Source organism: Drosophila subpulchrella, chromosome 2L (genome assembly GCF_014743375.2).
Source record: "Drosophila subpulchrella strain 33 F10 #4 breed RU33 chromosome 2L, RU_Dsub_v1.1 Primary Assembly, whole genome shotgun sequence".
Taxonomy (NCBI): Eukaryota; Metazoa; Arthropoda; class Insecta; order Diptera; family Drosophilidae; genus Drosophila; species Drosophila subpulchrella.
The window spans coordinates 18407256-18425765 of record NC_050610.1 but is presented as its reverse complement, the minus strand read 5'-3'; the positions used below and the strand labels follow the sequence as shown (position 1 = coordinate 18425765).

At 37.8% G+C, this 18510-nt stretch overlaps 2 protein-coding genes across 15 annotated transcripts in view; one reads left to right on the top strand and one right to left on the bottom strand.

The window, feature by feature from the left end:
* The window catches only part of LOC119547457 (neural-cadherin), a 132114-nt gene that overhangs the window by 65203 nt on the left and 48401 nt on the right, over positions 1-18510 (top strand). For 10 of the 14 annotated variants that reach the window (XM_037854321.1, XM_037854333.1, XM_037854324.1 and 7 more), the window contains 3 exons: positions 3443-3632; positions 5343-5525; positions 6674-6860. In XM_037854321.1, coding sequence (XP_037710249.1) covers positions 3443-3632; positions 5343-5525; positions 6674-6860 — 560 coding nt within the window. Of the gene's footprint in view, positions 1-407; positions 599-3442; positions 3633-5342; positions 5526-6673; positions 6861-18510 lie in introns of all 14 variants that reach the window. The other 4 variants (XM_037854332.1, XM_037854329.1, XM_037854327.1 and 1 more) reach the window with 1 other exon arrangement.
* Positions 10272-10478, bottom strand: LOC119546066. The gene is made up of 2 exons (XM_037852137.1): positions 10409-10478; positions 10272-10357 (listed from the first exon to the last, which is right to left on the bottom strand). Exons 1-2 carry the CDS (start codon positions 10476-10478, stop codon positions 10272-10274), a joined length of 156 nt encoding a protein of 51 aa, XP_037708065.1.

Genomic DNA, 18510 nt, shown 5'->3' with positions numbered 1-18510 from the left:
ACTCAAAGAATATAATATTTCCTTTTGAAGGCTAGGGTCGAGACTATATTAAATATTTTGCTCTGCATTTGAAAATACTTTTTAAATAAGGCCTTAACAATTAAATACTTTCTGTTTTCCCGTTTTTCAATTAATTTCGAACTTTTTTAACAAGAGGTGTTGGTTTACAATTTAATTTTGATTTTTAACCAAGAAACAATGTTTATATTTAAAACTTTTTTAAACATGCTTTAAAGGTTTCAACTATATTATATATAATTTTGTTTTTTGCCTTTTTCCTGAACAAATATCGTAATTACCAACCAATATCGACGCGTCTGTCATTTTTGCAACGCCTTGCTTGATTTTGAAAATAAAAACCAAACGATTTTTGATAATATTGATCGTGAAATGTATATAAAATACAGCGCGAGACATACAAGTTAGAGGCCATGGCCCAAGACAAGGGCTATCCGCCATTATCGCGTACTGTTGAAGTACAAATCGATGTGGTCGATCGTGCCAACAATCCGCCCGTCTGGGATCATACTGTCTATGGGCCCATTTATGTCAAGGAAAATATGCCCGTTGGCGGCAAAGTCGTCTCGATCAAAGCCAGGTCTGTTCATTTTTCGTGCAAAAAGTTTATCACAAAAAAAAATCAAACATGAAATAAATTTCATTCCATTTTGCTTAGTTCATTTTTAAGAATTACATATATTTTTAATATAATTCTAGATGTTTTTTTTTCGGTCATACATTATTGGTTATTTGTCTCATGTCTTGCCGTTAATTTCTGTGTGTTCTGAATGTTTGCTCTAGATGTTCCTTAGAAATTGCAATTGCCTTTGAATGGTGTTTCAGAATAGTTGCGTAATAACGCTCTCTTAAATCTTTAGTTATTTTATGTGATCACCCCAACTAGTTTCCACTTACCCTATATCATCTCTTCCCATAGAACCCTCATCATTTATAAAAGCACTCCAAACTGCACCAGTGATATATACACACCCAATATATGCTAAAATTGCACCAGACACACATGTATATTAAAAAGCACAAACTTTTATATTCTTTATGATACTCAAACTTTATTTTTATAATAATAAATATTTTTTTAACGCTAGGAGTTCGTGTTAAATCAGCTAGCTTATAATTACTTAGGTATATTAAAAATAATATCAAATTCTAGGTTAAATATAGCCCAAAATATTTATTGCTACTTTCAATACTCCCATATATTAAACTTAATATTTATAACAGAAATTAAAGCCTTCATATGTTGACTCTTTTTAGAGAAAGCTCAAAATATTTTTGTTTAAAAATCCCAGTTTATTTTCTCAAGGATCTTCGTGGCTTTGTTAAAAAAGTATACCTCTTTTTCCTTTTTGGCTCATGCAAGTGCTGCATAAACTTGAAATGGCATGCAAGTTGGCTTTGTCGCCAACCTTTGCCGCATGATGAGCTGGGTCAGTTTCAATTACCTGCCACTTAGTGGAAGCCTGAGGCAAAAAATAAAATATACAAGGCGCCTCCTGAAGAGCAAAGAGGGATCGCAAAAAAATGGAAAGTTTATTTTAAACAAAGTTTTGTTTTTATAATTGCAATTAAAAAACTTGGAGCAGCGGACTTTAATGACTTTTTACCCCCCGCGACACTATTCTGCCCTGGATCTCCCCGGGCAGCGTTTTATCTTCGTGGCAAAGCAACCACATGGCACTGGCATTTTAATTATGCGTCAGTCCGAGTCAGTTTTTATAATATCCAATCCTATTTTTTACCATGCACTTTCCACCCTATCTTGCCGCACTAAAAGCAAATGCACTTAAGCCGAAAGGCCACGTTAAAAATGAAAACAAACGTAAATAGAGTTTTAAAAAAAAATGCGAATATACTGCACATACGCACCTGCACACATCTGAGCCTGATTCTGAATCTGTATCTGCTGTTTAGCGTTAGTTTAGTGCCCTTAAGTACACTTCCTTTCTGTTCCCCAGCGCAATATTAAAGGAAATTACAATCTATTAAACGTGCCTGGGTTCTGCTTTCCGTTCTTCTTTTCTCGCCTCTGTTTTTTATGTGTTTAAATTATTTCGAATGAAGAGCATTTTCATCCTGAGTTTTCTTCTCGCAATTATCTGGTCATGTCCCAGCACAGAAATTTGTTAACAATATGTATATATATATTGGGCGCCATTAGGAGAGGGTTTAAGTGTTTGGGAGGGGGCGTGTTGAAGGACTTTCCAGTGTGCGCGTATATCATAATAATTGTGTTTGCTCCTGGGGCGCCGCGAGTCCTTAAGGGCTCCGAAAACAAACGCAACAAGGTCGAGGGCATATTACATATACCTATATATTTCTATAGAGATCTCTTAGCTAGAAGTGTTGATTTAAACTCTATGATTTTTTATAATTCTTTCGAGTGAATAGAAATTAGCTTAGGCTTTAAGCAAACTGCAAACGACCTGCAAAACCTTACCTTATGTGCTCAGTGTACAGAAGCAAATAAGTACATCATTTTCAAACACTTTCTTTTAGGTTTTCCAACACAATCAATGAAATTAAAATCAACTCACACCAACCAATCACAGAACAACTACAAGACAAAAAGAAACCTCCAAGAAAATTTCATGCAATCCACAAATTTCCCAACCATTTTCCCCATCCACCCATTCCGCCATGAGTTTTTTGTTCGCAACAATAATTTTTTGTGCCGTTTTTTGTCCTTGGCAACATTTTGCGCAGTCCTGACAGTTTTCATTTATTCTTAAGACCCGTTCTTAAGGCTCTTTTTTCGCCGCCCCCTTCTGTCAGCTGCAAGTGTTGTCCAGGCTCAAATAATATACACATATATTTTATATATACAGTACGTATATACTTTGCTCTTTTTTTGCGCCTAATTTGTTTTTCATTATCATGTGCCGAACCCATTCCCGAAACAGCCAAATGGCAATTAGATTTTTTGAAGCCATTTGGTTCATATTCGGTTCGTTTTTTTCGGTTTTCACTTTTTTCAACTGCACAGAAATCGCTTTAAGAAATTTTGTTCTGTACGAATTTTTAAGGCGCACAAAGCAAATTTTTGGCCGCACATAATTTTAGAGCAAGAATTCCATTCATGCGTCGTCTTTTTGTATTTTGTCCTGTCGCATGTGTTAAAAAATTAAACAAAGACGTATTTTTGTGTGTGTGAATGTATGAATGTTTTTTGGAGCAAGAGAAAGTTGGGTATATATTTGTAATTAAAATATATATTTCACCCATATGTATACCGTTCTCTTGCTCCTGTTCATATTTTAAATTGATTTTTGATAAACTAAATATATTTTAACAATTTACTTTGTAGTATAAACATAATTTGATGTAGCAAGTATTTAACAACAGTGTACTTAAAATGATTTAAATACCCTTTACTAATGCTATCTACTGTTTCACACTTGACCTTTGGCCACAACTTCTGCAGTTCTGGTATTGAAGGCAATCCCACAGTATTTTATCGATTGATGCCCGGGTCAACGGCCCAAACGAACAAATTTCACACGTTCTACTTGCAACAAAGACCGGACAACGGCGATACTTGGGCCGATATAAAAGTGAATCATCCGCTGGACTACGAGAGCATCAAGGAATACAATTTAACCATACGTGTTGAGGTAAGTTTGGCCAAAAAAAATAAAAAAAATCGGGAGGAGAAACCCCTAGCGAATTCAATTTAAAGTTGCCAAATGTTTGCACAATTCTCAGACGGCAGCCGAAAGTTTTCAAGTCGGTCTTAGGCCCAATTAGACATGTATTTGACTTTTGTATTTGAGAATGACTGCCAAATACGCTTGTAATTATTTGATTTGAAAAGTTTTAATTACTTGCGCGAGTTTCCTGCCCGGAAAATGCAAATGCGAGCTCCAGTTCGTTTCAAATTCATTAGAAACTAACTGATTGAGTGACTGAATGCCGGATTGACTGACTGACGGCTCGCGGCTGAACGGTAATCAATTGCATTCCCAATCAATGTCAAGTTTTAGCGTTTCCTCATTAGTTTGGCCATTCAGCGAAGGACAAATTGAATGCCAGACTAAATAAACCGCCTGCTGAAATATTAATGGGAATTCCGCTGCCAGCCGCAGTGCATTGCGACAAACTTGCCTAATGAAATGTTATAAAAATTCAATTGCTAAAATTGCGATTCACACGATTTTGCACACGATGATGTGCAGGTAATTAAATATCACAAGGTTTCGGTATCATTGCCTGCAAACGGCCCACTAAAAGCCAATGGTGTCCTATGGGCTTTAAACGATTCATGGGTGTGAAAAAGAATTTCCAAATGAATTTGAAAATAGTTTGCGGTTTATATTTCCGCATATTAGTTTGACAACAAATTCGTATTAATTTTTAATTCACTTTTTTTGTTGGGTCATGCGGTGGGAAAACATGTCAAATATATTTTTTGTTTGACCTGCGGTTGGTGCTGAAATTGTTTAAAAATTTAGAATTGTAAATACTTTGCCGGAAGAAATTATAGATCCATTCTTTAATATGCACACCGATTATTCAAAATAATAAACATCCTACAATTAGTTTATTTCATAGTAAATAACTTTGAACTTCCAATTAAATTTGTGATAATTGGATACATCACGGTTCTAGAAACATTGTGTGACATAGAATTCAGCTCTCACCGACCACTAATCAAAGTTCTTGGCCCAAACCCCATCTTGGTCAATAACAAGTCTAATTAAGGTCCTGGCAAAACGCATGTGTTTACTTAGGAAAATGGAACGAACATAAAATAAATAATTCATATCGGCACTCCTCTTCATCAGAGTCCTGGCTGCTGTCGACTGTAGTGTAAACATGTGTTTATATATATGCATTCATATATGTATATCGATTTCATATGCATTGATTAATAACCTAATGACGAAATGGGAATGCCAAATATTGGCCAAATAAACGTATTGGACAGGAATATTAGCAAGGCCAATCGACAATCTGGCCATAAAACAACTAATAAATGACAAGTTGCCAGTGAGATTTGTTCGATTGATTGATGGCAAGTGTGTAATCAATCATCTCACAAGGGGTGAAGCCGACATTTAGCTCAAATACCCATCAGCACAATTAAAGAAAAAAAGGTTCAACATATATTTTTATATGCAAGAGAATTTTTCCCACAGCCCTAAGGAATTTCAAATATTTTTTAATCAGCCAACCTTTATGGCAAATTAATATACAAATATTTTGTGAGGAGTAAATAGCGACTGGCGGAACTCATTTAACACACTTTATGGCCTAATTAAAACACAAAAAAATTGTATACCCGTTTTTAAATTGAGTTTCTTTCATTCCTTCCATTTTTGCAGAACAACGGGGCCCAACAACTGGCATCGGAAGCGACCGTTTACATAATGCTCGAGGATGTTAATGATGAAATACCTTTATTCACCGAACGCGAACAGGAAACGGTGCTCGAGGGCGAACCGATTGGCACCAAAGTGACACAAGTGAACGCCATCGACAAGGACGGCACATTCCCAAATAATCAGGTGAGCACCAGTACCCTCAGCACCCCCTCGAAATGGAGGGGGATCGGGAAAAATCGGGGGAAATCGGCGGAAATGCCAGATGATTGCCATAGCCAATTAAAAGGGAAAGGAAAAAAGCGAACTAAGTGACTGACCGAAGGGTGAAAAGTGGGAAAATAAACCGATTAAAAAGTCTTCTCAAATAGCAAAAATAAATCTACGATGCTTTAAGGGGTTTTTCAAATTTACACAATACAATAGAGATTAAATTATTGCCTTAATAGTTTATTGTTTCCCCTAACAGTCCAACTTAAGCATCTTAAATTTAATTTCCAAGGTTTCAGAAAATCAACAATCCCTTAAAGCCCTTCATCTCGGCATTCCACCCAAAGAAGTCTTCTTAAATCCCCTTAAATTACCATTATCATCGCCATCTTCGTGTTTTGCACAGTTTCTGCATCCAGCAAGGGTTTTTCCACCACCCCACCTTAATTTATCTCACCCCACTTTCACCGACCCTTTCACGCCTTTGTAATTGTTTTCTGCTCCTTTGCTGACCACGTCCTTCGTCCATTTGGCCATCAGCTGGCAGCTGGCTAATAAATGTCAAAGAGTTAACATTTTTGCACGCCTTCCAAGTGTGTGCTAAGCCCTTGCTGAGGGACCGAGATGAAGGGGGCTTTGTGGGTAAAAACTAATGCAAAATGCAGAACGCGGTTGTCCGCAGGCGATGGCTTTTGTGATGAAAGGTGGGAGACGGGCGATGGGCGAAGGGTCGGGTCTTTCAGACGGACCCCTCAAGCAGCTCTTGCGATTATAATAATATGGCACTTTGGCGTTGGCCATTCTTTGTTTTTTTTCTTCGTTTTTTTTTTGTGTCCCCAAGCCAAGTAATTTGCATGTACGCGCGAAATGTCCGCACTAATTAGCGTTTTCATTTATACTACCGCCCTGCCCCCCAAAAACGGTCACGGGATTTGATTATCATCATCGTTCCTCTTTAATGTCCGAGGCAGTAATTAAATTTCTTTCATTTCCTCACTCTCGGTACCCGAGTTAAATTCTTAATTTGTCCCTTTGATGTTATGTGTGTGTGTATGTTGCGGAGTCATGTTTTAATTAACCCGACAATCGAGCAGAAATAAACCAGGGTATCTTGTGTGTTTCAGGTGTACTACTACATTGTCGATTCGCCGCGAAACGAGGGCAAGGAATTCTTCGAAATCAACCTGCAGAGTGGAGAGATATTCACGAAAACCGTTTTCGACAGGGAGAAGAAGGGCGCCTATGCCCTCGAAGTGGAGGCCCGCGATGGAGCGCCCTCGGCGAGACCCAATAGCAACGGACCCAATTCAGGTGAGCGATAAATATCGAACTTTCCCCCGGCTATTTTTATTAGCCGAAACCGAAAAAACGCAGGGTAAATACAGTGCTCGCTGAAACTGAGAGGGTATAGCTTACCTGTTTTTTACTCATCAAAAAACGATGGAATTAAATCCCCAATTGATTGGAGGTTTTTCAATAAGTCACATTTAGTTACCAATACCCACGAGAAAATATCAAAAATGTTTTCTACTTTTCCACATTTTTCATTACTTTTTAATACCAAATGGTTTTATCGCTGATAATATTGAAAGCTCATTTGATCTTTGATATGTCCAAGCTATATTTTTATATTATTTATGATGTTTCGCTGCCACGTTATTTGTACACAAACAAGCCCTAAAAACTGAAAACTAAGTGCAATCATGTATATTTTTTAAACTTTATATATATGCAAAGTGGCAAACTTTTATCGGTCCAAGATTGCAAAATGCATAATGTAGTTTGCAAGCGAATTGCTGAGTTCTTGAGTGCCACCGAAATTCGCTACAAATGGCAGCAAATAAATTTAACTCGAAATTCCCCGAAAACCAGAAACGAATTCGCTCTCCAAATATTGACTAGCTCGTCTGTGTGAGTGTGAGAGTGTAGTTGTGTAAGTGGATCTATGTGTGTGTGTGAGGGGCGAGTGTGTTTAGTCGAGTGCATTTGGGGCATTTTATTTATGCGGCATGTTGGCCAGGCATTTGCCACATTTGGCGCGGCGGACATCAAAAACATTTTACGTCAGCCGGGCCTCCTGAGTTTGAATGGTTAGCTGGTTGGAAAAATATTTGACATAGGTGCGGATTGTTTACGGGGTTAGAACGGATTGCCAGGATGTCAGGGGATTCGCGAAACTAAAAGCATTTAAGTTGGATGTGATTTAAAGGAATCACTTAACCGAATAAATAAAAGTGCGTGCGTAATTTATAGGCCCTATTCAAAAACAACATGACCTAAATTGCAGGAATTTACTTTTGTTCAGCAAGTCAAAAAAGGTCCTTAAATTATTTTATAAATAACTATTTTATACACCACTTTATAATTATTATCCAAGGAAATACGTATATGTAATAAGTTGCCTGTTCCATTTTTGAGCACTTTGCTCATATTCCAGAAGCAAAAAAAATATTTATTCTCTGAATCCAAATAATCAATTAAGCGAGTGTCTGAAATGTCATTTTCCAAATTTGATTCGCAACTTTTGGCATGTAGCATGTTGCTCCTGTTTTTCATTTGTTACACATTTCTATGGGTAAGCCTTGGCGTCATTGTTATTTGCTGTTCATTAAAAATTGCCCCTGAAATGGCAATCAATTTTCTCCGCTGCTCCGCTTTCCGCACTGTGGATTTTCATACATTTTTTTTTTGTTTTTGTTGCGCTGCGGCAGTCTGTGAAAATGCTTTTCAATTGTTTAATACGTCACTAAGCCGTACATAAGCTCGTGGCAAATGGAAACAGCGAAAAAATAGACTCGGTAGCGGGCCACATTGAAAATGATGTGCAATCAACATGAGCGGGGCTTTTGGCCATGAAAACGAAAATTAAAAAGTTTCCATGTTTGTTTGGCAGGGGAAAGAGAGACTGAGATGTATATGCAAATTACAACAGTTGCTTACAAATATTGATATTCATGTTGAGTGAAAAAGTTGTGGCAAGGTTTTTGGGTTTTCCAGAAGGTTGGTCGCTTTTCCGTTGGCTCATTTTTGAGGCCAGGTTCTGGGCAACAGCTTGTGGCTTCGCAATTTCCCCGGCCAAAACAAACAGGCCTCGCTGAGTTGGGATCTCGTTTAGGAAAAGGCAATAAACTATTGTTAAAAGCCTGTACCCGGCGATGATTTGTTTTCCGTTGCTATTTTGTTTCGGCATCGGTTTCGTTTTCATTTTCTGCTGATGCAATGCAAAAGTTTTTCGGCTTTTATTTATTGTTTTTAATTGTTGTTGCCTTCTTTGTTTTTACACGAAAACACAAACCAATATTTATGCGGTATACTGAATTGTTTTGACTGAATGAAAGCCGAAGCTCTTGGCTAGTATTTACATATGAAATTGAGTGAATTTCAGGCATCAATGGTTGTGCTACATTTATAGCATTGATTTGATCCCGAAATGCCAACTTTGTTGATGAAGTGGTTTAAAAAAAATTGGCATACAAAAATATGTTTCTTGCTAATCGTCTTAGAAATTTGCAATTTCTTATCTAACAAACTTGTCAAGTAGAAGAGTTGCATACCTTTATTGTACCCGTTACTCGTAGAGTTAAAGGAGTATACTGTATTCGTCGGAAAGTAAGTAACAGGTGAAGAAAAAGTTTCTGGCCCCATAAAATATACATATAGTTGATCAGGATTGATAGCCGAGAAGAACGCTGAGATTTTGGAGACTATAATTGTTGGAAAGTTGGGATTAGCATGCAGATTTTAAAGTTAGTTAGTTGAGTAATGGGTATATGATAGTCGAGGCACTCAACTAAAGCGTTCTCTCTTGTTCTTCTTTAGTTATCGTCCAAGCCAACTTGAAAAATTAAACATTTTTATTGAAGCACTTACTTTGACCTGTAATTTAATTGAGTCCATCATACTAAGGACATTCTCCGACCTTCAGGAAAATAAATTGAAATGGTTTTCTTTGAGAATGTTTATTTCTCTAAACTACAGAAATCCTTCTGCTACGCTTGTGCAATTTGATTTAACTATTTTGAATTTCTTTGTCGTGGCTCTGGCCTTTGTTCAATTTTGCTTCAATATTTGTCTATCACTCCTGGCGCTTTGTATTGGCTTTACTTTTTTTTTTATATTTGCATTCGCTTTTTTATTTTTGCATTTATTGTGTCTTGATGCTCCTGCGATGCTTTGACTGCATTTGTGGACAATTTCGCTTTCCTCGATGGCGAGGAGTTCTTCCACCCACCCATTGTGCGGTTTCCCTGGATTCCGTTTTGCATTAGTGCCGGGCAACGCATTTTATTTGGCCTTTGTTATTGTTTGGCTTTGAGCATTTCTCCTTTTTGTCCTGCGACCTTGTGACCCATTTAAATGCCAACCTTTTTGCCACAGCTGCGTTTCGGCTTGCATTTTCCGCTCCATTGGCAAACAGACCCGAAGCGAAAAATCATTTGCCTAAATAACAAACATATCTGTTATCCCACACGCACACAGTTGGACAGACCCAGAAATCGCACACAGATGCAGAGGCACTGAGAGAAATTTTAGTTGAGCTTGGGAGCGATGTTTTCTTAAAATAAATTATTTTAAGTATACGATTTAAGGGGGATAAATGTATAAAAATAAAATAGAATCAGTAATGTGACTTACATATATTTTTTGGGAATGTTTTTAGAACATACATAATTAAACCCATTTAAAAATCGTTGTCCTTTTTAAAATTAAATATTTTTTTCTCTACACAGTTATTGATGTCTTGTTTTTCCTGGCTGCTTTTCTTGCTTTCCTTTCCGTTTGTTGTTTGGTTATCTGTGGAACGTGCTCTTTTTAGTTATGCATACTTTTAGGCTTAGCAGCAGCCCCTCTGCACGTACCGCATCCTTTTGGCTTTCTGGGGCTTAAATGCGCCAACAGGGAAACCAAAGCACCAAACAAACAAAACATGACAAATGTCGGAAAGTTAAATTCTAAGCCTCACCGGGCAGTATGAAAGAGTTATTCAGGAAATAACCCTTCGATGTAAAAATATTATTTATCCAGGGGCCGAAAATTGAGTCACTGCCGGCGGCGAATTAATCCCTTCCCTTTTTCGGTACTCGTAAAAATCGCATTAAATAAAATAAGCAGAATTTGCATGACATACTCGAGTGAAAGGCCTCGGGCAACCTTAACAATGGCCCAATTGTTACACACATCATAAATTCCCGGAAAATAGAAGAAGGGCCGTGAGTGAAGCAAAGTCTCAACTTATTGGGAAACAACACCCTTTCGGGCGTAAACGCTTCCCAAGCAGTTGTCTAATTTCTGGGGCGGAAATAAGTGCTCGTAAAAAATGTTCGAGCCCATAAAATGGGGCCACGCCCACCGTATATGGCCGCCTCCTTTCGCAGAACAACCGTTTTAGCAAAAGAAGGAATTCTGAACTTTGCTCTAAATATTCGATAATGCTTTTATGCCACGCATTCAATTTATGACTTTCTATCAAGGGTCCAACAATTTGTAAATAGTTTGTTTGATTTTTGTTCCTGTTTTGTTTATGCTCTTGCCACTTTAAACTTTTTTTGTCGCACATTGCGCATACGCAGTGATGTCATCGAGAGATGAACAATAAATGGCCGCCGAGTCGTGAATTTCTTTTGCCCATGGCTGCTCCGGCCCTCGACGGAACCATTTATCTTGATTGCCGCACTCCATCATTTATGATCGATGCTTGAACTGCGAACCCCTCAGCCAGACATTGAACCCTCGGTTAAAGGCATTAAAAATAGTCTGCGATGACCATCAATATTTTTGCTGTAAATTGAATCAGCTTGTTAATAATGGACTTTCATATTTTTTGTTCTCTTTCCAGGTACGTAAGAGAAACTTTGTTTAGTCGTTAGTCAACATGACTGATATTATGGGATATGTGGTATGTAAAGAATTGGTTGTTTACTTATAAAAGGGACAGATTTTAGAACTAGAAACCATGCATTTAACATTCATTGTAGACCGTAATGAGGGACTCATTCTAATCTTAGCCCATAAATACAAACTTCTTGCAATTAGATAAAAGGCCAAGAGAATAGCCAGTAAAATGCCAGTTGCAGTAGTTCGTCGTAGATAGATATGCACTGTTAATATTAGCCCGACAATGCCAAACAATTTGTCAAAAGCAAACCAAAAGAGAGATGAAGTGAAAAACAGAAAATATATATATCCCCGAAAAGGGGTGTGTGTGTGTGTAGAAGAAATCAAGAGAAATGGCATTTCCGCATTGCCAACTTCATTTCCGCTTTTCCTTCCGAACGGTCAGAGTGGCAACAAGTCAACAACAAGTTGGCCAAAGTGGCAGCTGCATTTACCATTGAAGAGCTGACAAGTTCTTGAGAAATGCCCGAGGCGAAACGCTAAAATAAGATAGAAAATAAAAAATGCAGAGGGGGGGTCCAAAGTAAACGCAAATATGTACTTTTCGACCGTTAAACAAAGCTGCCGGCACTTGGGCCAATTTGCAACGTTTTCTGGCTAGCCGCGGATAAACAAGGGGGAACTACTCGAACTTTTCTTCTTCACTCACTCTTTAATTTGCATAAATCGACTTAAATTCCCGGCTAGCGTATTTAAAGGCCTGCAAACAATGGCCCAAAAATAGACACCGAGCAGCAAGTTTGCGCCGACTCCAGTCAATTGCGCTTTCTAGAGCAATAAATCTTAGAGATTATTTTAATTTCATGCAAACTATTTCAAGCTGAGCTGCGTCGAGATGCCTGTCAACAACTTTTGCGACTCGAGAGCAGCAGCAACAACAAAAGATACCAAAAAGTTGCCGAACCTACGCAAAAAAATAAAAAAAGGTTACGCAGTTAAATTCAGCGAACTCTCGCTAGCGGAAAACGAGGTTAAAATCCACACACAGAGATGTAATTTTCACATCTTCACATTTAAGTTTCGGGAAACTAACAGAGCTCGGGTTTCTCGGAAAAATGGTACTCGTTGCGATCCAAAAATGGGAGAGAAAGCTAACAGAGTTTTCGAAAATGTTCTTAAGCCGAAAGCAAGGGGTCTCGAAAATGAAGGGGAAAATATTTAGCAGACCAAAGAAAACTTGTGAGTTTGGTATGGAAGCTATGTTAGAAAATAGCATGATTAGCTTCTCCCAATATAAACCTTTTAAGATGAAATATGTAATCCACATTCCCCTACCAAATTTGTTTTTACAGACAATGTGTAGTCTATTATGTTAGCTTTGTTAATGAAGATAAATATTTTTTAATAAAATTTTACATTCCTAGCATTGCATTAAAAATATGACTCTCGATACAATTATACTTTAATTTTGGAAAAAAATAAATATAAGAAAATTTTAATGATTTTAAATAGTTTCAACTACTAAATCATTTAAGGAAAAGTAAAGCTTCCCATTTTTACTTTCTTACAATAAAATCAAACTCATTTTTCATAGAAAAGGCATACAAATTTGTGACTTGTATTACCCCATCATATTAACTAAAAGCATTAACAGGCTTTCGCAAATTGTGTGGAAAGTTCTTTTAAAGTAAAAGTCCTGCTGTTAACACATAATAGAAAATCTTTTTCGAATTGTTCTCTCTTGTGAAAGGCTTACTCTCTCCCTCTGTGTGGATTCCATTTAACCAACTTCGTGAACAGCCCTCGAAATCCTTTAACAGTGCCGGCTTTTTGGCAGGTCTTTGAACCTGTTCAACTCACCCAGCTGCCGCTGTGTGCGTGGTCGTATCTGTGTGAATGGGGAAGGACTCTTAACATCCTGCCACTGCTGTTCATGGCGTTTTTCGAGGACGCTTCTGAACATGTTGAGCAGCCATCGAGGCGAATGCAACGAAATGCACCTCATATATAGAGTAAGGATGCTGTTTGCTTGCCATCAAAAATGCGAATCTGTTGAATGGGAGTCCCGAGTGCTGTTTGATGACCAATTTCAATGCGATTCGTGGTGACCTTGACACTTAAAGAGTTGAGAGTTGCATTCCCTTTTGCGGTGATTTAAATTGATAAAGTTTTCAGAAAATTACTAAATAAATATTAAAATATTGTTTTAAAATATTTAAATATTTTTCTTAAATATTAAAATATTTTTATTAAATACTAAAATATTTTTTATAAATTATTTTAAAATTTCTCTGTGAATGAAACCTTAGTAAAACGCCAAGCTGTAAGCTTTAAACTGCTTTATAGACACAAACGACCTGCCTCAATTGTGGGCGAATTCGCGCCCACTTCAGTTGATATTTATGGCGCCGCACTTTGGGTCCACTTTTCAATAAACTGCTTAGTCGCACTCGCAGGCCACAACAGCAGCGAAAGCATCGCAGAATCTGCTCCACCATTCGGTGATTTATAAGTGTGGGGTTTCGCACCCTCAACCCCTTTTTGCCACCGCCACTGCATGCATCTTGTTGCTATCAAAGTGCAAATAAATTACCGGCAGTGGGGGAAGAACTGCCCTTTTGGCATAATGCTAGCCAGGGGCAAAGGATAAAAGGAAGAATTCAGTTGGCTGCCTAAGCGTTTTCTGATGAGACAGCTTACCTGTGCACTAAAGGAAAGGATCCATATGAAATTAAAGTCAATCGAGTTGGGTTTTCCATTAAGTGCAATAAATTGTTAAAACTTATCAAATTAAAATAATTCAATCATATAGCATAATCAAGTTAAAATAACTTATGGTATCCCAAAACATTTGTTAATTAAAATGAATCATTTAATTATCAATATCATTGAATTTAAAGCAATGCAATTTAAATATTTACTTAACTTCTTTCTGTGCTAGTCATGAATGAAATTACAAAGCTATTAGTTTGCTTTAACAAAGGTAAATCGTTTAATTAACATTCACCTAGTGAGGACATTCTTTAACTGCCACAAAATGCAGGTACTTCGATACTGGCATCTGGGCCAGGAACTATGCTCGGAATTTGCCTGTGGCCAAATGGCCATTAACTGGCCTTGTCATTCACTTTCATTCACTTTGACATCGTTGTTGTCGTTGTGTCGACGCTTTCAAACGTAAATGACACGTGTCAAAAGTCAGGAGCAGCAACCGAACAACAAAATGTGCCACACCCACGCGGACAACTTTAATTGCCTACGAAAAGTCCAAGACCTTTCCGCTTCAAGTGGGTAGCAGAAAATCAGGTTAGCACTGGCCGAATGTTCGACAGAGTGTTTCGGTCTCGTTTTAGCCAATATTTCCCTTGAAGATTAACGTCACAGCCAAACAGCTTGGCACCTTTTCCAAGCCAAATGATTAATGACAGCAATTTCGGGGTGAAATTCGGGTGCGAAGAGAGTTTTTCCGCCTTCTGTCCAGTCGTGGGCAGCTCTCCTTTTGATGGAAATCTACTTGTTGGCGCCAGTTTTTCAGCCAATCAAATTTGTCGAAAGGAAAAGCTCGGCCAACTGATTTATATCCTTATTCCAGACCATTAATGATTACCCAGATTACGATGAATTTTGCATGAATTATTCATTTCGAAAGCCAAGGTGAAAAGGTAGTTTAGCTTCTCTTTGCTCAGTACAAAAAACGTGGCTCTTATTATTAAACCAAAAAAGATTTAGAAAATTGTAAAATATTTTGATTTAATTTCTCTTTTAAAGCTTAAACAATATTATTTTTTAAAATCCAATAACCCAATGCAATTTAAAAGGTATGGTATTTTCTCTTGAAAGGATAGCCATTTTGGCAGCTAGAAACCCATTTTGAAAAATGTCAAACGCAAATGCATGAAAGGAAATATCTGGCAAATTAGTGGGTCGCATGGCCGCGAGCAAACAACTTCAGGTAGCTGGCTTTTAACCCTTCCGGCTGCAATATGGAAAGCCGAAAAAGAGATACACCTCCAACACGCCGGAGGAGGAGATGGTGTACCAGTACCAATGTCGTTTGCCGTTTGTCGGCATTTGTCACGTGCAGTGACAGTTCGTGGGGCGGCGGATGTGGGCGTGGCTGGATGTCGGTTTGTTTGGGAATTTGTGTGCAGCGTTTGATTGAAAAGCGTTGCGATTGTCGCCGCGCCACGTTGCAATGCCTAACCCCAAAAGGAATGGGAAAACTCCATGTATATATATTGGTGGGGAAAAATTCGTGGCATTCTGCGCATATCGGCTCTCAATCAACCCAGCAACCCAGTCAATCAACCAGTCAGTCACTCATGCATTCAATTATCCAATTCAATTCATTTGAACACGCGTGCACTCGAAATTATTGCGCAGGGGGCTTTTGTTGAAACAGCCTGATGAGCAGTACAAAATTGAAGAGCACACAGAGCCGGGAAAATAGTAATGAAAATGTTGCCTGGCTAGATTTGCGTTGAAATCGAAAGGGGATACATTTAAATTTTATTTAAGAATCCTACAATATCCAACAGTTTTTGGGTTGCTTTATTAATACTTTCAAAACGATTTGCCACCAATTCAAATCTGTTTTAGTTTTAAATGTTCCCATTTACACCTCTCAAAATGAAATACTAAACGTCAATAAAATTTTTAAATCATGGTTTAAATATTCATTTACTTTGCAAAGTGGTATAAGCCATATTAAATCACAAACACGAATTTTTGGGGAGACATGCTGCATGTACATGTATACGGGTAATTAGAACTGCAAGCACCGCAACAAAAATGCCGAAATCGTACACAAAAATAAAATACCAATGTGGAAACTGGGCGGTTAGCTCTACACATGTTAGTAATTTAAATAACCCAACTTAGTTGCATAGTTTGGTTTTGGGCCACAGAAATTGCACTTCACATATAGTATATACGCAGCCATAAAATAACAGGTCAGCAACAAATATTGCGTATACGCCGTCTGCACCCAAAAAGCGCTTAATTGATTTTTTGTCAAAAAAAGCAAATAAAAACTAAAGGTAAAAGGCACAAAAAATGTGATAGCCGAACTGGGACTTGTTTTGAATGGGTTAACAGATATAGTACAATGTACAACCTGGATTTATTTGATGAATGCTGAGTGAATACATTCAATGTTAATAAAATGCGGTCAGAATGAATTTCATACAGTTTAAACATTTTTCAGCCTGTGGTTAAAGTTTTTTAAATCGCTTCAACTTTTAAACAAAATCAAAAACTTTGCAAACTTACATGTGAGTGGGGGCTTTTCCGCATTTTCCTGCATGGCTTTTTGCATTTTCTGCCCCGAGGCTGTCGTCGCTGAGCCAAAACGCATAAAGTGTCAACTTTATCATGAGGCCGCAGCCAACTTGCACTCCCTTTTTCATTTCCCCTTTTTCTATTTTCCCACCCAAAGGTGACCATTTTGTGGGGTGGAGAAAATATTACTGGAGCGTGCACATTTCACACATTTATCGGCAGAGGTCAGGAGTGACCAAAGGTCCTTTGGCCCCTTGCTAACAAAGTCTTTCAAAAGCGAGCTGCCTAGGTGCTTCCAATAAATTAAGAAAAAAAGACAAGAAATATAAGAGAAATCTATTAAAAAGTGACCCAACTGGATTGAAAAAATTCTCTAAAATATGTCAGTCAATAAGCAGGAAAATGAAGCCAATGTCCCTGCCATATCAGAGAGTGTTGAATAAAAATTCATAGAAAATTCCGCAAAATATCTGGCTTTATATGTACTCCTGACTAGGCCATGTGTGTATCTTCTTGGACACAAGAAACCCAATTTGCTTGCCATTCACCAGCAACAACTGAAAAAAGTGTCAATGTAAAATCTAACAATTTAATTAAAAACTTTATGGCAACATGTCACTCGATTTGCTCGCTTCTCCTACAGCTAACACTAACAAAAAAAAAACAAGGAAAAATACTTCATAACTTCTGTGGCTGACAATTGTGGCCGGGGGAGGAAAAATAGGGAAGAGTGGAAAATATTTTCATGTAACCAATAAAAGCATAAAGTAGACCAAGTTCTAGAGCAATGAGAATGGAAATGGAAATGGAGATGGAGCTTCCCTTGATATATTGTCATAAACGTTGACGAAAGGCAAACATAGGAATCACAAGCTGGAAAATCATCATCATGAAAGCAAAACAAAAAGCCAGACGACACACATACAGTCGCAGCTGCTGCTGACAGTGGAAAATCACATGAAAACAACATGTCGCCGACTTTCCGAGGGGGTCGGGGGGGATGGAAAAGTGGGTGGGCGGTTTTTGAATGGATAAACTCCACCCACTTTAGAGACTTGAAAAAGTTGCCAAACACTCGATATGGCCAGGGGAAAAAAAGACAACACAACAGGAAAGTTTTCACATATTTTACTTACAATTAAATCCAATTGTTACAGCAAAGGAAAAGGGGGCGTGGCTGCCATTTTCCGGCTGCGGGTAATAATTTATGATTCCTCACCGAGCTCAGAGCGCGTAAATTATGAAAATCCACTTAAACTTGCGCCGCGGAAAACCGCCAAGGAAAAGCGGCTAACGAAGCAAAACAAAAGTCGCAACAGGGCCAGACGCTTTTCCTTTTGCTTGCCCTCAGTTTTTCCTGTTGTTTGCCACTCTTATAATTGCTCCACTTTTTTTCTGGCTGTGTTGGCATTTTCTTTGAGCCTCTGTTTGTGCAAAGTAAGCAACTTCGGGCTCAAAACACCTCAGCTTTGGTCTGACATTTTTAAAATTAGATCGAAAAGCAGGTATTTTCACATAAATAAGATAAAAACAAAAAAATGGTTAAATTGACAATTGTAAGAAAACATTATTTATTTAAACAACAAGAAGCTGGAAATATTCTTCTCATGCTTCTTTTATGTAAATTGTTCCTGTTCATTAAAAAAAGAAGCAAACAAAGAATCCAGTGGTAGTACATTATGAAAGTACTTTTGTTGCGCTGCTGTTTGTTTTTTTATTACCCCCAATTAGTTATGAAAATGTCCTCTTAATTGCGGCTGTAATTAACTCTAATGAATTTTAATTGTTCCACCGCGTACCATGATGCAAATATAATTTAATCAAAGCCAACTGCGAAATATGGCGT